The sequence below is a fragment of the Delphinapterus leucas genome, unplaced genomic scaffold (genome assembly GCF_059928025.1).
Source record: "Delphinapterus leucas isolate spDelLeu-1000000601 "Yukka" unplaced genomic scaffold, BTC_Dleu_Yukka2 spDelLeu_asBTCV2_sq25, whole genome shotgun sequence".
Lineage (NCBI taxonomy): Eukaryota > Metazoa > Chordata > Mammalia > Artiodactyla > Monodontidae > Delphinapterus > Delphinapterus leucas.
In genome coordinates this window covers 12,363,532-12,386,829 of record NW_028322234.1, presented here as the reverse complement: position 1 = coordinate 12,386,829, position 23,298 = coordinate 12,363,532, and the positions used below count along the sequence as shown (strand labels likewise).

General features: G+C 47.0%; 1 protein-coding gene across 5 annotated transcripts in view; it reads right to left on the bottom strand.

Moving 5' to 3' along the window:
• DNMT1 (DNA methyltransferase 1) overlaps window positions 1–23,048 on the bottom strand; it is a 42,678-nt gene extending 19,630 nt beyond the window's left edge. Inside the window, exons 1-16 of one of the 5 annotated variants that reach the window (XM_022557180.3) lie at window positions 22,839–23,048; window positions 14,731–14,767; window positions 14,101–14,208; window positions 13,692–13,911; window positions 12,793–12,868; window positions 11,584–11,662; window positions 9,124–9,158; window positions 8,632–8,734; window positions 6,715–6,749; window positions 5,699–5,786; window positions 4,050–4,084; window positions 3,461–3,542; window positions 1,091–1,125; window positions 737–785; window positions 560–640; window positions 369–478 (exon numbers count right to left, since the gene is read on the bottom strand). In XM_022557180.3, the coding sequence (XP_022412888.1) occupies window positions 369–478; window positions 560–640; window positions 737–785; window positions 1,091–1,125; window positions 3,461–3,542; window positions 4,050–4,084; window positions 5,699–5,786; window positions 6,715–6,749; window positions 8,632–8,734; window positions 9,124–9,158; window positions 11,584–11,662; window positions 12,793–12,868; window positions 13,692–13,911; window positions 14,101–14,208; window positions 14,731–14,767; window positions 22,839–23,017 (1,352 nt within the window). In that variant the 5' untranslated portion in view covers window positions 23,018–23,048. Of the gene's footprint in view, window positions 1–368; window positions 479–559; window positions 641–736; window positions 786–1,090; window positions 1,126–3,460; window positions 3,543–4,049; window positions 4,085–5,698; window positions 5,787–6,714; window positions 6,750–8,631; window positions 8,735–9,123; window positions 9,159–11,583; window positions 11,663–12,792; window positions 12,872–13,691; window positions 13,912–14,100; window positions 14,211–14,730; window positions 14,768–22,279; window positions 22,751–22,838 lie in introns of those variants that run through there. The other 4 variants (XM_022557179.3, XM_022557181.3, XM_089905492.1 and 1 more) reach the window with 4 other exon arrangements.
• Window positions 23,049–23,298: the final 250 nt, after the last annotated feature.

The following is a 23,298-nucleotide window of genomic DNA, read 5'->3' as shown; positions in this document are numbered from 1 at the left end:
TCACTACCCGACAGGCCTAACTTTTGTTCTGCCTCCACGAGACCAGGGAGCTGAGGTGCTGCATCTGTAAGACCTCGTGCAGGACCTAGCACATAGCTGGCCCTCCCCTGAATGAGCTCCAGGATGCCCACCTGCTCAAGACCTAACAGGTAGAGCTGTAACCACCCACCCACCACACCCCACCACCACCACCACCACCACCACCAGCAAACGTCCACCAGACGTCTACCAGCTTGCTGGCTCTTATCTCGTGTCAGCAGCTTAAGAAATGTTGCAGGTTAGGTATTAAAAGCTTCACTAGGATATTAAGAACTCAGGTGTCTTTAGGAAAATGCCCCGTTACGATAAAGCAGAGGCGTATCAGTTACCTGAAGCAGGTCAGTTTGTGTTGGGGAAAATCCTCGTAACTCTCAAAGCCAGATTCATTGGCATCAAAGATGGACAGTCTCTCATTTGTCAACAACTGTATCTCTTCCACCTGAGAGACACTGACCATTAACTAGAGACACAAGAGACAGGAAACTATCAATATAAGGCTGAAAACACAGCTGGAACTTACTGCATCAGGGAGATGCTGTTCATATCTTAGCTCGGGGTCATCCAGGTACTGTCCGCACTCAATGCACTTCAGAGGATCGGTCTGTGGAGGCACGAACACAAACGGCGCTCAGAGAGCCAGCCCCAAGCAATCGCATTAGTGGTGCACAACTGGTTTTACTCCCAGATGTATGTTTACCTTGGAGGACACTACTGCCATTTTGGTTCGAGCCATTTTCTTCTCAGTTCTGTGAACCAAGCAGAAGGTTTTTTTTAGTCATTTCACAACATATCAGAATCTGCCATCAAAGTTATACCTGATCCACCAGACGCTGCATAAGGGGCAAGGTGCGAGGCCGTAAGCGTCTTTACCACGCGGAGGGGATCTGCCTCACATGGCAGAATTGGAACGTCTCGGTCCTGTGCTCACACTCCATCACGTACAAAGCTAAGGCTGCTCCAGAATTCACTAAAAGCCCCTTTATCTTTCTTTCTAGGACAACCATTTTAATATTATGATCTGCTTTGTATAAAGACAAAAATAAGTTCTTACGGTTCTTTGCATGTAGTTCTGCGTCTCTTCTCCTCCTAAATGGAGAAAACAAAAGAGCGGAGGGTAAAAAAGTATTTTCCATCTGGATAACGCTTCAGTTAAGAATTTAATGTACAAGGTTATCACAAAATGTACATGGTTATCACAAAAGTCAGAGGCAGGAAGGCAGTCAGAGAACCACTGAGACCCAAGCCATCTCCAGTGTCTAGTCTTATACACAAAATTCCTTTTTTTAAAAAAATAAATTTATTGATTTTCTTTTATTTATTTTTGGCTGTGTTGGGTATTTGTTGCTGCGTGCGGGTTTTTCTCTAGTTGCAGCGAGCGGGGGCTACTCTTCGTTGCGGCGTGCAGGCTTCTCGTTGCGGTGGCTTCTCTCGTTGCGGAGCACGGGCTCTAGGCACGCAGTAGTTGTGGCATGTGGGCTCAGTAGTTGTGGCTTGTGGGCTCTAGAGCGCAGGGTCAGTAGTTGTGGCGCATAGGCTTAATTGCTCCGTGGCATGTGGGATCTTCCCGGACCAGGGCTCGAACCTGTGTCCCCTGCATTTACAGGCAGATTCTTAACCACCGCGCTACCAGGGAAGCCCCTAAACAAAATTCTTATAACCAGACTTCCTTAAAAGACTCATAAGACCACTTTAAAAAAACAAACAAAAAAACCCAGCTTTACTGTATAAGTGGTACCTCAGAGTAAGTATATAATTGAAGAGGGGTACTATGGACCGAGTTGTGTCCCTGGCCCCCCACCCAATTCCTACGTTGAAGCCCTAACACCAAATGTGACTGTATTTGGACATGAGGCTTTTAAGGAAGTGACTATGGTTAAATGAGGTCACAAGGGTGTAGACCTAATCCAATAGGACTGGGGACCTTATAAAGAAGAAGGGACACCAGAGCTCTCTTTCTCCCTACGTGCTTGCACAGGGAAAGGCCATGTAAGGAACCAGCAAGAAGACAGCCGTCCACAAGCCAGGAAGAAAGACTTCTCCAGAAATTAACCCTGCTGGCACTTTGAACTTTTAGTTCCAATCTCCAGAACTGTAAGAAAATAAATGTCTATTGGTTAAGTCACCCAGACTGTCATATTTTGTTATGACGGCCCCTGCTGACTAATATAAGAGAAAATTTATTTCTAGAATTATTTTGGGTAAATGAAGGAATGGTAGAACACAACTATCACAACCTGTAACTCCCAGTGAAATAATGGATTTAAGCAATGACTTAAAAACATTAGGTGGAAAGCTGAGGGGAACTTTATAATGGATGGATCAGGCAGATGGCACCTGAGCTCAATGATCAATCCTAACACCTTAAAAAGATAACCATGCCTTATGGTATGATGTAACAGGAAGTACACAGCATCACCTCAGAAGTACTCTGGGAAACAAGAGACCTGCCTCTGGTCAAGCCTCTGGACCTAACTACCGGTCTGCAGGCGGACAGAGCTGGAGGAACATGTCAAGCCTGAGAACCCACAGACGCTACAGGTAAGCTGGCTAGTTCCACCAAGTGCAAGAAAGAGGACAGGGTGAAACTGCAGATGACACATTGAGGACAAACAGGAACCAACTGTATTATATAGGCTGTGTTGGGGTCCTGAATCCAACTGTAAAACACACAAGAGAGACCATCAGGGAAATCTGAACGGAGATTAGGTTTTTATATTATTGTGCTATGATAATGGTATAGCGGTGATTTTTTTTTAATAAATTTATTTATTTTTAAAATTTTTGGCTAAGTTGGGTCTTTGTTACTGCGCATGGGCTTTTCTCTAGTTGCACAGAGTGGGGGCTGCTCTTCGTTGTGGTGCACAGGCTTCTCATTGCAGTGGCTTCTCTTGCTGCAGAGCACGGGCTCTATGCGCGCAGGCTTCATTAGTTGTGGCACGCGGGCTCAGTAGTTGTGGCTCACGGGCTCTAGAGCGCAGGCTCAGTAGTTGTGGCACACGGGCTTAGCTGCTCCGCGGCCTGTGGGTTCTTCTCGGACCAGGGCTCGAACCTGTGTCCCCTGCATTGAGAGGGGGATTCTTAACCACTGTGCCACCAGGGAAGCCCAGTGGTAATGTTTAAGAAGAGACTCCTCTCCTTTTAGAAGCACTTCTGTAGATATTTCAGCAATACATCTGGGATCTGTTTATCTTCAGAGCGAGGGAGGGTAAGGAGAATGAGTAAGGCTTGGGTAAAACATGCCTAATCATGGGTTGATAACTGTTGAAGGCTGATGACAATGTGAGGGTTTGCTACCCTTTTCTGCCTACCTTGGGGTATGTTTGAATGTTTCCATAAGAAAAATTGTTTAAAAAACACTTTAATACATTCCAGCCAATGGGATATTATGAAACACAGTAGAATTGAAAAAACTAGGCCTTACCTTTTCATCCTCATCTTTCTCATCAGAAACTTGTGGTTTTACTCTTTCAGGTTCTTTTTCTTCTGGTCTCCGTTTGCTAGCTCTATTGGATAAACAAATAAGTCAGATGTTAGCTTAAAAAAAAAAAAAAACTATATTGCCAATTCACATAAAAAATGACAAACTAATGCCTTCCTACAGAAAAGCAAACTATTCCGAATAGATCTGGTGAACAGATACTTTCTTCCCATCCAAAAAAGAAAGTCCCCTTGTCACAGTAGCTCCAAAGGTGTGTCACTAACTCGTGATCCTGAAAGGAGGCCTTCAGAAGCCCCATGTGACCCTCAGACGTGGGGCCTGATGAGAGGTGCTAGAAACTAAGAGACACGTGACAATGCAGTGACAGGAGCGCCACCCACGTGGCAGAGGGTATCAGGTAAGATGGGGCCCAGAGTTTGATTTCTTATCCAGCCCCGCCCAAACTGATCCAATCTTCCAATAGCACCAGCAATTCCCTGTAAACCTCTACATCACAGATCTCCAACAGTTATTTCGCTAATTTAAATTACACAAAGCACAGCACAAAAGCACAAGCATTTTAACCACTTACAGATCTTTGGGTTGACTTCTGTGCCTCTTTTCATCCTGAGAGGGGAAAGTGTGGGTGGAGAAATAAAAGGGGGAAAATTAATTTCTGAGTAAGAGCGAGACAAAACCCCAAAGTATCAGTTAAGGATTGCAGCACTGTGGAATGAGAGAACAGGAAAATCTGGGCAGGTCTACAGGGTAGAGATGAGGCTTCAAAAATGTTAACTCAGTTCCCTAACACCTACAAACAAGAGTTGACCGGTAGCTGGCAAACTTCCTATAAAGGGCAAAAAAATACACATTTTCAGATTTACAAGCCACAGACCTGTGTCACAGCTACTCAACTCTGCCACTGTAGCACAAAAGCAGCCAGAAACAATACATAAGTGAAATGGTATGACTGTGTTCCAATAAAACTTTATGAAAACAGGCAGAGGGCCAGATTTGACCTGTGGATCACAGTTTACCAACCCCTGTCCTAGGATAGCTCAAAGTAAAAGGGAATATTATAGCCATTTTGCTTATGTCGGCCAAAATGCCTATAGCTCCATCTGTCGTTTGGTCAGGGGTGAAGATGTCCTTTAGACAGGCATTGGGACAGTAGGAGTGGGGTAGGGGGTGACAACACTAAACTTCGGAATCTAGTATGGGAAAGAAGTAGAAGTAGGAATTCCCGACTTGGTCACCAACTCATTAGACAAAGTCAAATGTTTGATCCTTTTGTCCTTTTCTGCCGTGAGGCAAAAGTGCTGGCTGTGTGGTCTAAAGCTCCTGCCAGTTGCCGTCTGAGGAAAATGGGTGGTTTGACAGCACCACTAAGATCTCTCTAGATCTGAAGGGATGCCAGGCGAGTGCTGACAGTAAGGTAATGAATATCCAGACAGAAAAGATGAGAGACAATAAGATGTTAGATAGAACAAGCTGGAGGAAACACCGAAAGGATCATCTGCCATAGAACAAGAAGGGGTGCCCGCTGGAAGCGAGAATGCTCACGACCCAGCAAGTCTGACCTCTGGCTCTGCTCTCTAGATCTCAGACAGAAAACCAGAGACAGTCCTGGGACCACCCTCGTTTGGCTTCTCTTAGACAGGGACCAAACTGCTAAGGAGCTTAAGAGTCCTGTGCTGCGGCCCCCAGCAGCTGTATCCCCCTCCCCTGGAGTTCACAGCCCTGTGGATAACCTTGCTGCCCAGGACGTTTACACAGGCCCACCCCTGGATCAATGTAGTGTTTTAGGGTTTAAATGTGCTCGCTTAGCTGAACTGGGGAAGCTGGCAGGGAAGGGAGGAGCTAGGCTCAGAAGAACTCAGGAGACTGACTGGTTGGTAAAGCAGCACAAGTGTGATGACACCATGTAGCTGGGGTGACACGTCAAGCCTTCTCAGGGCAGAGGCTCTGAAGAGAAGCTGGCTCCACACACGCCTTAGTCCAGCACACAGAGGCCCTCCCCACCGTTATGATACACAGACAACTGAACACTCACTATGTATCAGGCGCTGACATGAAGTGACAGCCACCCACCCCCAGGAAGGGTAGCAGCTGACCTGCCCAGCGCCACCCCACGGGCAGGTAGGGCTGGAGCTGAACACAGAGCCCTACCCCGCGCCATTTCTCCCCACCAACTGGGAACGTAAGGATCAGGTAGAGATAAGTGACAGAGTCAGTCTTTACTTTGTCTTCTCCTTCATTCATTTCAGCCTGAGCTCCTCCGGGCCTCGCATCTCTGTCTGGCTCCTCCTTAGATTTCTGTTTAGGTGTTCTGCCGCAGAACGAAACACACAGTCAGCTCAGGGCGCCCGCTGCCCTTTCAAGCAGCCCCAGTGAGGGGTTTACACGGTCTCCTCCCCTAAGTTAGAGCATGGATTGTATTTCTTATCTGAAGGGCAAGTTTTCAGAGCAAGAAACCCAAAAGGCATTTATTACTTCAGAAAGTATGATCTCGGAAGCGCCATCTACACTTCACTGTTGCTGAAACACGCAGTAGTTTAAAAACAAAAGAGACAACAGGGCTCCACTGATCTCTGGTAACCTGATGGGAATCCTGCCTGTGGTGGATTCCTGTGCAGGTTTGCTAGCTGGCCTGAGGTGCCGTCCAGAAAGTCCTCACCTCTCCGTCCGCCAGGGCCCGGCCACTCAGTTCAGGTGTTCTGCCCACCCCAGACTCACGCCCAGTCTCAACATTTGCTTCAGCCCACTGTCTGTCAGAGGCTGCTTTCCACTTCTGCCCTCAGGTGCTGCCACTGCCATGAGAGCACACCCAGGCTGGCCAAGTCTTGGGGCTGAAGCGGGTCCGCCTGACCAAGATCAGCCAATGGCCACTGAGCCGCAAACATGTAAGCTCAAAACATGCTTACTCTCGTAAGCCACTGAGCTTTGGGGCAGTTTGTCATACAGCGTCTTCACAGCTGTGGGGAAGAGACAGAGCTGCTCAATGCCCTTTAACCACCACCTGACTAGCTGTTTGCTGTATGAGCACCACTAAGAACAGGCCTGGGGTCAAGGTCAGCTAAATCTCACCTGACCTCAGCCTTCACTGTGGTAGTCTGACCTTACACGCGCAGAAGTCATCCACACATTATATGTATGATCAGTGCACTTAATGCTCTGTCCAATCCATTATTTTTACCAGAACGCTTATTTTAGCAAGTAAGCTTCACAAAGTACAAAGGCATGTTAACTATACTTACAGTTCTTTGGTTTGACTTCTGAGTCTCTTTTCTTCCTAAGTGGAGGGGAGGGGAAGACAAAAAAAAAAAAAAAAAGACTAGTTAATTTTTGCATTTGATGTGAATCTTTCTACTAAAGAGTTTTACGGAAATAAAATACCTAAAATGATCCTGCAGTCTAGTTGGAATAAAGATTCTCTTCTTTCAAGACAGCACATTTCTGGGACTTTCCTGGTGGTCCAGTGGCTAAGACTCCGTGTTCCTAATGCTGGGGGCCCAGGTTCGATCCCTGGTCGGGGAACTGGATCCATATGCCACAACTAAGAGTTCGCATGCCACAACTTAAGAGTTCGCATGCCACAACTAAAGATCCCGAATGCCGAAATAAATTAAAAAAAAAAAAAGGCACTTTTTTTGGTGGGGTAGGTAGGCAGGAAGTTAAAGAACTCTTAGACAGATCCTGATGTTTAAGAGGGATTTGGAGGCAAAATACTATCTACTTGTCATTATTAAGTGTTGACAGTCTCATAGAAAACTTTATCAAAACTAGGAATCTAATAAAGAAATGAAGTAGAATGACCCAGTCTGGAAAAGAGCTTCATCTCAAACATGGACAACAAATTGTTTTGAGCTTGAATTTAGAGAGCTAAACACGCCTCTCCAGAGAGCAGAATTCAGCCTCAGGAACCCCACCCACTTTGTAAGGAGATCACAAAGGTTGGTGATGTTAACAGAAGAAACACATTGCAGACCTTCCTCCTGGAAGAAGAGATCCTGGGAGTCTGGTCACAGACAAGGGATTTCAATCTTGCCCTAAAATCCTTCTTTGGAGGGTGGTGGTCACGCTAGTCCACTAGAACCGCTTCTTCTCAATTCAACACGTGTCCCAACTGTAACTGCTGCTAACTTTAACTAGGATCAGGGTAGGGAAGTGATCAGTTAAAGACTAGCTTCAAGTACCAAATAATTCAAGAATTATACATCTTAGTTGATTCCCCATTAGGACAAAATAACAGACACCCATCCTTTAACAGGCTCTCAATAAGGGCACACACCACCCATTTGAGTTTCTAAGAAACTTCTAATCAATGTCTTAATAAAACCAAAAGGGACCTAGGGCTTCCCTGGTGGCGCAGTGGTTGAGAGTCCGCCTGCCGATGCAGGGGACACGGGTTCGTGCCCCGGTCCGGGAAGATCCCACATGCCGCAGAGCGGCTGGGCCCGTGAGCCATGGCCGCCGGGCCTGCGCGTCCGGAGCCTGTGCTCCGCAACGGGAGAGGCCACAACAGTGAGAGGCCCGCGTACCACAAAAAACAACAACAACAACAAAAAACCCAAAAGGGACCTGATATTGTTCTACCACCTGTGAATGACCAATGTCAGCCCTTTGTGATATGGGGCAGTGATGTCTAATGGTAAAGCTTCCAGTATCAGACCCCCTATTCCTTCTCCTACCCCCTCCCATGGGGGTTCAGTGGGTACATCTGTATTTCACAGAACCTTAAACTCTGATTTTACAAAGGAGCTGGAGGTCTGGGGAAAGAACTCATCTGATCTCAGTTAAGAATGCAACTCTATACCTGGACGATACTATAGCACTTTAGCACCTCATGTGCTTGAAAATGAGACCTTCACAAGGACCTCATGGGCAGGAGAGGCAGGCAGGAGAGGGGACAGACTGAAGCTCTGTGACTGACTGATAAAGTAGCAGAGGTCCAGCTGACTTCCAGGCCTACCGCTGATTTACTATCACCAGAGCCACGTAACACACCTTCCACATAGAGAACCAGCAGAAAAATGAGTTTGAAGAGCATTTTAGCTAAATTCAAGGTCACTTTGATCGTTAGTGAAAGTCATTCTGTTCCTACACGCTCCCCACACCCTGACCCCCCTTCCTAGAACCAAATGGGTTCTGAGATTAAGGTGGAAGTGACAAACCTGGAGGTGACCAGGCTTTACTTTATCATCTCTTTCTTCTTCTTCCACGTGTGTTCCTGGTCTTACTCTTCCCGGTTCTTCTGCAGGGAGCGGTCCAGCAACTCTGTCAAGCAAAATCACACACCCTAATGTTGACTTTCACAGACTCCTCCCGTGGAAGCAATTTTCAAAAGGTCTTCCTTCCTACCCACCGCCCCAAAAAATCAATCTTCATCTCAGGAGCCCTGAAAGGCACATATTACCTCAACATTTAATATTTAATACAACCTTTAGATCTAGTTCTGATAACGGCCAGTTGCCCCCAATTCACTCTTTGCAAGACAATTCTACCTGAATCACAAGGTTAATAATCTGACTGCAAACTCGGCATCCTTAAGCTATCTATGGTCACCCCGGCAACTCACTATAAAGTTCTTCTTTTTAGAAGATTTCAGAAAAGTAATTTCAGTCATCAAGATTACATATCGCACAGAAAAGATTTATTATTCTTACCGTTCTCTGGATGTAACTCTACGTCTCTTTTCCTCCTATGTGGAGAGAAGGGAAAAAGAGAAAAACAGTATTTCAAAAGAAGATCAAAACCAAAAGCATGAGTCAAAGTATTAAATAAATACATTTGATGTGGTTAAAAACAGAGGTTGAGGGGTAATCTGGGTTTGGGGGAGATCTGGGCCACCTTCAGCCTGGTGTTGATGTCCCACCACCCTCAAAACAAAGAGAGGCCCAGGAGCTGGCCCGGCACACATCTGGGCACTAGAGGTCATCTAGTGACACTACGTAAAGTCAAAGATCCGCCTCATGTCAGGAATTTGTTAATACTAGAAAAAAACCAAAGGAGTAATTTGGGATTCACATCAGGAAGTGATGATGACAACCTAGACGGGACGCCAGCTCTTCTCTGATGAACACCTTAGAACGCTACTTCCCTAAGTTCACAACGCTTGCCATCTCCAGGATACCTGTATTTATGTATTTAAGAGGGATAAAAATATTGTGGTGATGAAACCAATCTATGTCTTGTTTGAGGTGGAGGTTACAAGAATGCATGCACGCATACACGTGACCATACGTGCACAGTGAATAGTCTGTAGATTACGCCGATGTCCATGTTCTGGTTTTGCTATTACAGCTATGTGAGATGTCACCATTGGAGAAAGTTGGGTAAACTACACAGAACCCCTGTACTATATTATACGGAATTAATCTGTATGTGCATATATAAAATTCTGCCTCCAGACTGCCTTTAGACTCGAGCTACAACACCAACTCTTCCCTGAGTCTGCAGCCTGTTGGCCTGTCCTGCACATTTCAGACTTGCCAGCCTGAAATCGTGTGGCTCAGTTGCTTAAATTAATCTCATATATACAGACATCACTGGGTCTGTTTCTCTGGAGAACCCTAACAGAGATTTTATACTAATATACTACAGTAATATATACATACATATCATCTGAAACGATATAGAAGAAACTGATGAATGCTCGCCTCTCAAAGGAAGGACAGGATGGAGAGGGGGGAGTACCACCCCTATGTACCAAACAGCCTTTTGTACTGTTTTACCAAATGCATGTATTCAATACCTGTTTTAAAAAACATAGTGAGACCTCAAAACCTTAAACTGACTAAAGTAAGGTTCTCTCTGTAGTGCTACTTATTTGACCACCACCACCTGATAACACTGGTGTGGTGCACTGAGCCTCACTCTAGCATACCGGGATAAACCCTGTTTCGACAAGTGTTCAGCCTCCAAGTCCCCAAGGTCTCCCACACACTGCCAGTGAAACTGCTTCCTGCTTGGGAAAGAGTGCCCCAGTTCGTTTCTTTAGAAGCTGGAAGGCTATGTAAGCCCTCCAAAAGGTTAGAGGGCAAAGAACAACTCTAAAACTGGCACACTTGTTAAAAAAAAAAAAAAAAAGACTTGCCAATATTACAAGAGCCAGCTTGCTTTCACCTGTGACACGTTTTCTTAGGAGGCAAGGGATGTGGCCATGTGACTTGGACAAGCTGTTCCCCTCTGTCTCAGTGTCCCACCTGTGAGTGGGTAGTCTGACTAAACAGGAGAATGAGTATGTCTTTTACAACAGGACGTCAAGTCCACCTCAGTGATATTGGTAGCCTTGAGTCCAGTGCTTCTCGCTCAGTGCAACTGTGCCCCCCAGGGGACATCTGGGAAAGTCTGAAGGTGATTTTGGTTGTCACAACTGGGAGGAGAGAGAGGGAATGTTACGGGCATCTAGGGAGTAGAGGTCGGGACCTCGCTAAACACTCTATGATGCACAGGACTCACCCCCACAGCAAAGGTTTATCTGGCCCCAAAAGTCAATGCCTTCGTTGAGAAACCCTGCCTTAGAGCAAACCACGGATACTCATCTTTAGCAGGTAACGGGGCATTTACTACCCACCTGTAAACCTACAGACTTCCCGACTTACACAGCTAATCCTGTGGCAGGACTGAAATAGATAGCATGTGACCATCTGGTATTATCTAGGTTTGCCCCTCAAGTCACATGGGACAGTGCTAGAGACCGACATTTTCGATATTGGAGGCCTTTGGCAAGCCGCCAGTTTTCTAACCTAAAAAGTCTAAGCAGCATTATTACAATACACATAGTAACATGACAATTCTGCTTTTCTAGAGAAATTAGATGTGGGAAAGGGGCTTATCTGACATCAGAAGGAAATGCTTTAAACACATCACATCTGCTGGTTTGACTGTCAAATCTTGACAACTGGAGAGGTAGGAAAGTAGACAGGAGGGAACAGACCAAAGTTATGGGCCTGCTGAGTCCTCAGGTCTAATCCTAACACACTTCGTACTGCCCTGGGTCCAGGGATATGTTCTAACACCCTCTCAGTCACTTCCGGTCCATAGACAGACCAAGTATAAATTCACAACTACCAGCAAGTGTACCAAAATAAGGCAGAGTTAAGAAACTTAACCACGAGCCCTACCTGGTCTTTTTCTTCTTCATCGACAGAATCATCTGATTTTGCTTTTTCAGCGTCTTCCTCAGGTTTCCGTTTGGCAGGGCTGTCACACACAGTAAAGCCAACTGTTAGCTCAGCCAGACCCTAGTCCTCCAGTGGGCACGAAACAACTTATATTCCTCCCTACCAAGAGTACCCTCTGTCTGGAAAGATTCAGGGCATGGACACCCTCTTCCCTCCAAGGAGAAGCCCTTTCTGCCAGGACATTAAAAGAAGCTTCGAGCTTAAATGTTTCTTTGGATGACAGGTTTAGAATACCACCATTCTGCAAACCTTAAGAAATAATGGATCTAGACTTTGATCAACGGCTGCTAGAATCACCGAAGAGACATTACATGCCTCTGATGGACAGCCCCATGCCGTCAATGAAGTGTCACAAAATAAAGCTGGAATCTGATCAAGACTCTAGACCTAACTACCAGTTTACAGAGAACTGGAGACAAGGGAACACATTAACCACCAAAACGATGCAGTCAGCCAGACCTAGAAGCTAGTAGACAAAAGACCTATTTTCTTTAAATAAATGGCAAGAAACTAAGGAATCTATCACTTGAAAGGCTTAAGGAGCAAATCAACCAAACTCTGTTACACAAGGGGAAGAATGAACACTGCTATGTATTTGTTAGTAAGGAACTGTTACACTTTATAAGGCGTTTTGTCTTCTTCAAAAGACGGTTTGCTAGATGTTAGCAATTATAGCAAAATATGAATAAAAAACTTGTCAGAGAAAGAGACCTTGTCATCTAGAAATATCATATTTGTGGATAAGATGACATGTCCGATTTGTTTCAAAGTAATCCAACTGGGGGGACATGGTGTGTATGGAGTTGTAATCCATTTGGAATAATTCACTTGGAGCATATGGGGGTATAGATGAAACAACAGCCAGGAGCTGTTAACTGTTGTTGACACTGGGTGATAGGTACACAGGGGTTCATTTTACTATCCTTGGTAATTTTGTGTATGTACGTTTGAAGTTTCCTATGTTAAGAGTAAAAATGGATGAGGTCTTCAGAAATGCTGTTCATGAATGTCTAATTACAGAATATCAAAAGGAAAACCTAAGCAATGTGGAAGTCAGAATTACTAAGTTACATCCTACTAATTCTATACGTGTTTTACCAAAAACAGTTGGCCCCTAAAATGGGGGCTGTCCATTCATTATATACTGACCCCCTTGTGAAATGAGATGTGATGGTGGTCTGCCTGGTAGTTTGCCTTGTAATCCTGGGGCTAGATGAGACTTCAGCTGCTTAAAGAAAAAGAAACAAAAAAGCCACTATGAATAAAGAGTTCACAGCGAAGGTACAGTTCTTCAGCATTACCAAGCTGGTGCAGAGACCAGGTTCTGAGGATTAAGTATCCTTCTCTTCTTATTCTAAGCAACCACCATCTTGATAAAGTCATCAAATTAGCACCTGCCAGTTTGCTGGGCCATTTCAACACAAGCTCTTGTATGAGGGGCCCAACCCTGAGACGCAAAAAGGAAACAGAACCTCCGCTTATTTCGTCAAAAGATGAAGTGGCCAAGCACCTGACCTGAGCTCAAGTCCCATGCTCTTATTTTTAAAAATTCCAGAAGAGTTACTCTGACTACAAGCGGGGAAGGAGTCTAAGAATAAATGTTCAGCTTAAACAGGCATGTAACTTAGACGTAATAAACATCAGTAGCTCCTGTTATCTTATACCTCATAAATTCAACCACATTTGGGGATCTAATGCTCTATAACTTGGTTGAAGACAAAAATTGCAAGTATATATCTAAGCTAGTTAGAAGTATACACAAGAGGGAATTCCATGGTGGTCCAGTGGTTAAGACTCGGCACTCTCACTGCTGAGGGCCCGAGTTCGATCCCCGGTTGGAGAACTAAGATCGTACAAGCCGAGCAACACAGCCACCCCCCACCCCCGCCCCCCAAAAACAAAAAAACCCAAAAAGATACACAAAAAACAAGTACTGCCGGTGGAGGGGTTGTGTGTGGGGGGAACAGACAGACCCTATGGCGCCAAGTCTGTCCTCCCCTTAGGTGGTACCAGACTCCAACGAGGTCAAACGAGTCAAGCACTCTTACATTTTGTTTCTGCATCGGACTTGCTTCTCCTGGGCATGCAAAGTTTGGAAACAGGTTTGGGGGACTTCTTTTTCTCTGCTATTTCCACTCTGTGCTCCTCACCACTTGTCTGGCTCCCGTTTTCTAGACATCCATTCACTTCCCGACTGAAAGCATGAGCTCCGTTCTCCAAGGACAAATCTTTATTTAAAAGGGATTTGACTTTAGCCAGGTAGCCCTCCTACAGCAGGAAAGGATAATTTAAGTAGCAGTGAATGTAAACAAGTGGCAATGAGAGAATAAGGAAACACATGCGCTTCCTTTGTAACTATCAGGTAACAGGGAGAGGTGGGATTATTCTGCCTCCCTGGTCACAGACAAGTTACATGGGAGGAAACATTTTCTAGCCACTGGGATGCTGAGGACTTACCTCTGATAATTCTTCTTTATGTAATTTGGTTTCCAAGTCACATAATTGATTCTTTATTTCTGTCTGCAGAAATTCATGCAAGAGATTCAATTTCTCCTTCACGCATTCCTATGGGAAGGATAGAGGTTTAGAAGTCTCCGCACTCCCAAGCTATGGACTAATGGACTAATACACAAATAGTTACACTGCCTGGTCACCTAACAATGACTGAATGGCAGGCAATGCTGAGTCCGCTAAAAAGAAAACTAAATATTCACAAGACATGTTCGTGATGTTTCCACTAAGATCATATCACACCACCTCCAGAGTGGTGAAAAATGGAAAGATTAGAGGTGAAACAGATACATAATAGTGTACTAGAACAAAACTGATTTTGAAAAACAGTGTGACCAGGACAAGTTATAATCCAGACTTGAGGCTGCAGAACCCAGACTGGGAAACTCGATGAGCTACCAAAAGCTAACCAGTAATATCCGGTTAGTACAGCACATTAGACAAAAACATCCAACGTATCCTCAATTTTAGGGAAAAGAGAGCCAATTCCACTTAAATTTGTTTTTATGAACTACACAGTATCTGTCAAATGGTCACATTTGATCATAAATTTTGTTAAGGTAGAGACTACCTTACCTTTTCTGTTAAACTATCTCTTTCCAAATCTTTGAGCCTGGGGGAAGAAAAAGGGAAGAAACAAACACTTGTTAAGCAACACTGTCTACCTGTAAGAATACCACAGTTTAAAGAACTTTGGAAATAAGTTTAACATGAATGTTAGAAAAAAATACAATGGTTTTTCCCTCCCCCAGTGTCTAGAATGCCCTACTGTAATGCCTACACGTTAAGAAGTTATTTTCGGGCTTCCCTGGTGGCGCAGTGGTTGAGAATCTGCCTGCCAATGCAGGGGACACGGCTTCGAGCCCTGGTCTGGGAAGATCCCACATGCCACGGAGCAACTGGGCCTGTGAGCCACAACTACTGAGCCTGCGTGTCTGGAGCCTGTGCTCCGCAACAAGAGAGGCCGTGACAGTGAGAGGCCTGCGCACCACGATGAAGAGTGGTCCCCGCTCGCTGCAACTAGAGAAAGCCCTCGCACAGAAACGAAGACCCAACACAGCCAAAAATAAAATTAATTAATTAATTTTTTAAAAAGTTATTTTCAATATGAATGAGGTCCCCCTTTTGGGGGGTGGTTTTCTGATGGTGGTAAGAGATGATATAGGAGCTCTAGAACAACATTCTTTCTTTTTTTTTTTTAACATTATTTTAAAGACACTGGGAAAGGGGAAGCAGGTCACACAGTTGGGGTCCTTCCCAAGTTAACTGACCTATAGGTGGTCTTCCTCCAGTTGGACCTGACAAGATTTCATAGGAGGGCATACAGAGGTTAGAAAGAGTGGACCAGGGTGACAGGATGCTGTGGGGAACAGCCAGCTAACATTCCCAAAGGCCAGGATGGGGTGGTGGCAGCATATTCCTGATGAGGAATATAGGAAAATGGAGGAGTCAAGGCATCTGAGGCAGCAGGGGGTGCCCACACACAAGGAAGACAGATGAAGCTAGAAAAGTTGGCTGGCGCCTCACCCAAGAGCTCATCCTTGTAAATGTTTGTACCTAGTCATTCAGAAGTGCAGAACTGTCATGAGTTTAGCTGGAAAATCATGGTCTGATTTGATTATTGAATATTAGTATCTTGCCTCTTTGGGGAGGAAGGGAGCAAAAAGAATAAAGGAACAAAACTAGAAGACACCGAGGAAATGGGGAGGCTGCTGTTCCTAGCCTGGGTGCTGACTGTGGGCAGTTGGATGAGAACAGGTCTAACCAGCTGGGCAAGCGTCCGTCAGCAGAGGGGCAGCACCCTGGGCGGGGACTGGGCCTCCACCATCTATGGCTCCTCCCCTCCAGCACCCAGGCTAGGTACTCAGTTACCAGCAGCCCAGAGGACAGGAACAGAGCTCTGCCAGGCTGGCCTTCCCAGAGGGCAAGTGTAAGCAGCACAGCCAGGAATTGAGCGACAGGCTTTGCTGGACTAATGACATACAGTGGCTGCTCCGAGTGCACGTGGATCCTGCTTCTAGCTTCAACCACCACTCCCACCTGTGGGTGCCTACTCTACGCCAGGCCCTGTTCCAGGCAACAAGCTGAGTGATGGGATGTAGGCACTACCAGGCAGGGACCTCATGACTTGCTGGATGGTCAGGAAAGGCCTTTCTATAGAAAAGACTTAGCAGGGACTTCCCTGGCAGTCCAGTGGTTAAGACTCCGTGCTTCCAAGGCAGGGGGCGCCGGTTCGATCCCTGGTCGGGGAACGAAGATCCCATATGCCACAAGGTACGGCCAAAAAAAAAAAAAAAAAAAAAGAAAAAAAAAAAAAAAAAGAAAGACTTAGCAGCCTCCAGATACAGTGGTAATATACTATATGTCACATATGTTGTGTAACTTGGACTCAAGATTCAGAGTCAAGCTTTCCAGAAGCATGTGAAGCCCCTTCCAGGCAAAAGTCATTTTACCCTCAAAGCAACTCAGGTCCTGGGAGAGCCTTAGATGAGGACAACTGCATAACTCGGTACTCACATGCTGCTGCAGGAGCATCACACCTACCTGTCTTCAGTCATTCTCCTCACAAAACCCTGGCAGGACACAGCTCCTACCTCGACCAGGTTACCTCAGGTGTCAAGGATAACACTTAGACTGAAGCCCATCAAAGGGCCCTTTCCACAATGCTGACAACTCCTACATCTGGCCAGGAGACAGATCTGTGGGTCTGAATTCTTTGAAGCTTTCCTGTGAAGTGGGATATTTAGCCTGGCAGGGAGAAACAAATCTTCAGAATATCTGAAGTGTCTTGCCCTGTGAAGATTGGATTTGACCTGCTTGGCCCCAGAGTGGAAGGTTGGAGCCCAGGGCAGGCACCGAGTAGCCAGAGGTGTGGCAGGAAGAAGGCTGGCCAGTGTGCCGCTCCTGACACCCAGGCTTTCACTAGAGAGTCCATCCCCTTCTCAGTAAAACTGGTGACACTGCCTCACATCTGCTTTACGTTCATAGCCAGGAGGATTAGAAGCAGACATGAAGGACCAGGTAGAGGAGTCACAGAGAACAGCAACCACCTTGTAAAAGAAAACCGTAGCTCCCTTCCAGTCTAAGATCCCACAATTCATTCCTAGTTGCTTCCCTCAGAGCAGTTCTTTAAAGGAGAAAAAGATATACATAAACCACTGTGTGGACAAATAGAGTTCAAATCTGAGGCTTCTGAAGCAAAAGGGTATAAACGGCATCAGGAAGGAGGGATCCAGAGACATTGAGAGCTCAACGGGAACTGGGCAGAGGGAGCTGTCCGAAACAGGAGCAGCACAGCAGGGGCGCTGGCTCAGAGTTCACCCAAGGAACCCACACAAGTCGGGCTGACACAGGGGAAGAAAGGCAAGTCCAGAGAGAGGAGGTGGGTGCCAGTCTGAGGGAGGTCAGCAATGTCAGGCTCAAAATCATTGACTTTGCTCCATAGTTAACAAACCATCGGAAGAGTCATGGGGGTGGTAGAGCCCAAGGTATCAGTCATCTTTTAGTAGGAAAAAATAAAGTCAATCTGGCAGAAATAAACAATATATTAGACAGGAAGAGATAAGATGTTAAATCACTCTAACATCCTAAACTAGAAATGCTGGTCTGTAATATGGTTTAGCAGCAGGAGCTGAGAACATGCTAGAGAAGTTACAAAGCTCCGTCTACTCTGCCTTTTGTAATTGGCTGCATGGCGGTTGGTATAGGGCTACCAGAGATAATATTTGTGGTACGAAGGAAAACGGACCACCCCCCGCAAAGATATCCATGCCCTAATTCCCCAGAACCTGTGAATATGTTACCTTACACGGCAAAAGGGACTTTGCAGATGTGATTAAGGTTACAGCCCTTGAGATGGGGAGGTTTTCTTGGATTATCCAGGTGGGCCCAATCGAGTCACTTAAATCCTAGGAGCAGAGAAACTTCCCAGCTACATTTCAAGCGATGTGACTACATAAGGGTCAAAAAGATGTGATGTGAGAACTGGCTTTGCTGGCTTTAAAGATGGAGGAAGGGGGCCACAAGCCAACAGATGTCATCACCTCTAGTAGCTGGGAATGGCTCTCACCTTACAGCCAGCAAGAGAAGAGAACCTCAGTCTTATAACCACAAGGGACCGAATTCTGCCAACAACCTGAAAGAGTAAGAAACAGGTCCTCCCCTAGAGCCTCCAGAAAGGAATGTAGCCTGCTGACACTTTAATTTTAATCCAGTGAGACCCACACCACATTTCTGACCTACAGAATCCAGAAGATAGCAAATTTGTTTTATTTAAGCTACTAAGACTGAAGTAGTTTGTTACGGCAGCAATTAAAAACTAATACAGGGCTTCCCTGGTGGTGCAGTGGTTGAGAATCCGCCTGCCGATGTGGGGGACACAGGTTCGAGCCCTGGTCTGGGAAGATCCCACATGCCACGGAGCGACTGGGCCCGTGAGCCACAACTACTGAGCCTGCGCGTCTGGAGCCTGTGCCCCGCAACAAGAGAGGCCACGACAGTGAAAGGCCCGCGCACCGCGATGAGGAGAGGCCCCCGCTTGCCGCCACTAGAGAAAGCCCTCGCACAGAAACGAAGACCCAACACAGCCAAAAATTAATTAATTAAAAAAAAAAAAAAACTAATACAATACCAGAAGTTCTGAACTTTTCGGTGGGAGAAAGTAAGCAGACCATGAATTTTAGGAGTGACATTTCAGTGAATAGCTATCTAGATGGCTATTCGGCAGCTAGAAATTAGAACGGGCTCTCCAAAGAGGCCTCTCCAGCTGTACCCCCAACTGCTGAAAGCAGAAATCTAAGACTGGAAGAAAATAAGGGTCCAGGAATTGAAAAGGAATATGGCACAAATCAGGGAAGAGGTCCCCTGGTGGCAAACAGCATCACAAAAGCCAAGGACACAAAGAATTAAGGATAGAAAACCACCTTAACTAAAGAATAGACTGGACACCCGGCACAAAAGCTAAGCTGAGGTGGCAGCAAAAAGAGCAAGACCAGGGACTTCCCTGGTGGCGCAGTGGTTAAGAATCCGCCTGCCAACGCAGGGAACAGGGTTCGAGCCCTGGTCCGGGAAGATCCCACATGCCATAGAGCAACTAAGCCCATGCGCCACAACTGCTGAGCCTGCGCTCTAGAGCCTGTGAGCCACAACTACTGAAGCCTGCATGCCACAACTACTGAAGCCCGCGTGCCACAACTACTGAAGCCCACGTGCCACAACTACTGAAGCCCGCGTGCCACAACTACTGAAGCCCACGCACCTAGAGCCTGTGCTCCATACCACCACAATGAGAAGTCTGCGCACTGCCACAAAGAGTAGCCCCCGCTCGCCACAACTAGGAAAAACCCTAACGCAGCAACGAAGACCCAACACAGCCAAAAATAAATAAAATTAAAAAGAGCAAGTCGAGACGATAATACAAGAAACCAGGCAAACAGGAAGGCTGGAGTGATAAGTAGACATACACTGCTATATTAGTATCTGCCTTGTATCAGGTCTGCATGTTGGTACTTTAAGTTATGCACCGCCCCCCACCCCAATAACAGGAGTGAAACATACAGCTGCCATGTGATAAGCAGTGAAGGAGGTTTCTGTGCAGGTGCTGTTCTACCACGTTCACACCTATCAGCTCAGCCTTCACAATGCCCCAGTGGAGCAGGCACCTCCATCCCATTTTACAGATAAAGCACCAGGAGGTTAGACGACTCGGTCATACAGCTGGCAAGGGGTGGGGTGGGATCTGAACTCCAGTAGTCTGCACCTCTAGAATCCTAGTGCAGGGGAGAACTAGAAAAGGTAACTCAGTTTTGCCCTCCATACCTACTCAGGAGCCATGGAACTAGTTAAGAACTTCATGACCCAACCTAATCTAATCAGAGTGGCTAGCAGAACTGTCATAATTACAAAGGCTAAATGAGTTGTGCAAGGAGGTTGCTAGAATCAATATGTAAATACAGGCCTTGGTGAAGGGGAAAGTCTGGCATGTAAGCATTCGAGTCTAGTGGACACCGAGCTACAAGTACAGTGAATGAGGCAAACATGCTCAGACAACAAGTCATCATCAACTCCCAAGCTGCAAAGGCAGCATGCGGGATGCGCTGACAGAATTCAACACCTCATCGCAGGGAAAGGGGAGTGTCTTTCTGAGCAGTCTTACGGATGAACAGACAATATGCAGCATGGTGAAGGGGTAGGTGGAACCCAGCCTCACACTGGTTGCTCTGCATGGTCCCAGGTCCTGAGAACCTAAAAGGTAACCTGTGTGGTTTGTGAGGAAAAGAGCACAAGATGAGTCAGGCAAGTGGACGGGGATCCCGGACTTGAAGCCAAGTGCATTAGGCAGTGTAAGGGGCAGGAAAACCTCTGTGTCCAACTTATATCGAAAGAGGATCACAGTTTCCACTTATAGAAAGCAGACCTGAGTGGCAACAGAAAGACGAGCAGGAAGACTATTGCTTTTTCTATACAAAAGATGGTGGCTTGGACAGAGTAAGAAAATTCAAGTGGAAAAATGTGGCTTGTCCTGAAAGGCGTTATTTTTAGAAGACTTAGGACATAAAATACTTCAAAAAAAAGTTAAACTTAAAAACCCAAATGTTAAGAATACTTTCTAGTATCGTTACATAGCTAATGTAACTGTATGAGTTTTAAAAGAAGCTGCCAAGTTAGCATAAGTGACAGAAATGCCTGAGTGAGGTCTAGGCCTAAATTTTGTTCCTAGAGCATTCTACTGAACTTAGTAGTATAATCCATAATATGAGGTCCCTAATTTTCATGAATCGAAAAGCTATACCTCCGTTTACAAGGAGGTATAAGGGAGTATTGTAAAAGGAGTATTGAATGCCATGCTTATGTGTGTATTTTACAGGCTGAAATTCAAAATTTAAGAAAAGCTGTTGAGAGGGTCACATAAGCTGACAATGTCAATGGTCTGAGGCAGAAACCCAAGACTCTATAGCCACAGTAAGCAATTCTCATTCAAAGTAATATGGAACCTAAGGTGAATGGCGGATTGTAACACTCACCTAAGAACATTCAAATTCAACCAAACAAAACACTTGCTCTGGCCCAATAAAAGCCCTAGCTGAAGGGAAAGGTTTTGGCAAGAAGCAGACTTCCGCAGGAATCTTTGCTTCCTTGCTGTTAACTCCTGTGGCAACCACTCTTGAGAACACTTGAGGATTAAATGAGACAACGTAAAGTGTTTTATACAATTAGCAGAACGGAAAAAAAGCAAGCTAGATTAGTCAATAATGCTAACACGGGGCGGGGGGGCCTTTATGTGCCAGGCATATTCTCATTTAATCCAATAGCAGTTTAAAGCCCATGTTAACTGTCCTAGTCCACAGATGTAACTTGTTTATGAAACTTGCCCGAGGTTAGATGAGCCAGTGGAGGTGGCATTCCCACCATCAAGTTAAAGAAGGCTGGGCCCAAACATCTCTGTCCTGGGTCTAAAGTGAAGCCAGATACTTCCATAACGCCATTTCCATTTTTAAGTTATGTTTCCATTTTTACCCTCTAACTGTGGTTAAGAAGTGGCCTGACGCCTGGGAGGGAGACCCAAATGCCTGCTACACCTACTCTCCACGCCCAAAAGCCCAAATCAGAACTGGACTGGCACAGCTTTAGGAAACAAGCACAGGGAAATAGGGAAATGGCAAGATCAGGTTCACAGATCTGGCTGGAAGTGTTCAGGGCTGGTCGAGGCTCCCGTGACTAGTGCTCCAAGTGAGGTTTGCAGGTTTCCAGGAGTGAAACTGATGCCCTTCAGGAACAAGAAGCCTGGGCCCAACGGTCTTGCCGCCGACCCCTGTGCACAGATTAGCTAAGACTGGCTAAGTCCCCGATGTTAGCTGCTGGCCCCTCACTCCCCCTACACACACACACACACACACACACACACACACACACACACACACGGAGGAAACTGCAGCCAGTTCTCCCTAGCAAGGCTTCCTTGATGCCCACGGCTCACAGGTACCGATTTACTAGAAGAAACCACTCAGCTTTCACGGCGTCCGAGCCCTAGCCCTCACGGTATGTGAAGAGTTCCTTGCAGAATGCGCCTACCCTAGCCGTATGAGGTGATGGAGGGAGCCCCCAGAGGAAGACGGGGCTCGCAAACCTGAGCCGGCCGCGCCCGTCCCCCGACCGGCGACATCTGTCTCTGGAGGCTGCCATCGGGATGCGTGGCGTGGGGGCACCGAGGGGACCCCCAAAATACCCCCGGGGACCAGGCCGGCCCGACCCCCTCGAGAGGACCGGGCACCGGAAGTGGAGGCCTTAGTGCCCGGGCCGAGGGGTATTCTGAGGCCGCAGGCTGCCCACTTCCTGCGCGACCAGGCTGGCGGCAGGGGCTGGGCCTGAGGCTGCTCCAGGAAGGGGATCCCCAAGGCGAACCCAAGGCTTGTTCTACTTTGAGGTCAGAAGAGACCCCCCAAGTTTCCAGTCACCAGGGAGCTGTGAGAGGGCCTCGGCCCATTTTGGCGCCAAACGGCCAGGGGCGCGCGCGACCGGAAGTGCCACCCTGCCCGCGCCAACTGCCGCCGCGCGCCGCGCCATCCCACGCATGCGCGCCCGCCTGTCAGCGGCGGCCACGGGCTACCCGGAGGGGAAACGACCCCCACCCCCACCCCCAACGCCGTGCAACCCACGCCAGGTTCGCAGTCCCCCGCAGCACCTACCGCCTGCGGACATCGTCGGGCAGTGAGAAGGCCCGGGAGGCCAGCGCGGGCACCCGGGCTGGGGCGGTACGGGCAGGCATCTTGGAAGGTGCAGCAGAGGCGGCGGCAGCACAGGCAGCCCTGGCTTTTCGCGCGGAAACCGATGGGGAGGGGCGGCGAGCGGAGGCAGCGCGTACCATCCCGGCCTGGGCGTGGGGGAAAGCGGGCCGTACCACACGGAGGGAGGCCGTACCATGTGTGGGTAGACGCAGTGAGGCTGGCCGTGCGTAGGGGCCGCGCATGCGCGGGACGGGAGCGCACCCCCGCGTGGAGCAGTGGGCTTGTCCAAGCTCCTCCGTTTGCTGGGAGCTTTGCCTGAGACATTCATTCATTCGTTCTTTCCCCGCCTGCTAGGGAAAAAATGAGGAACATCCTCAGGGTGTTCCAGGGTGTGGGCACTAGAGTTCAAGTCCTCAGTTCC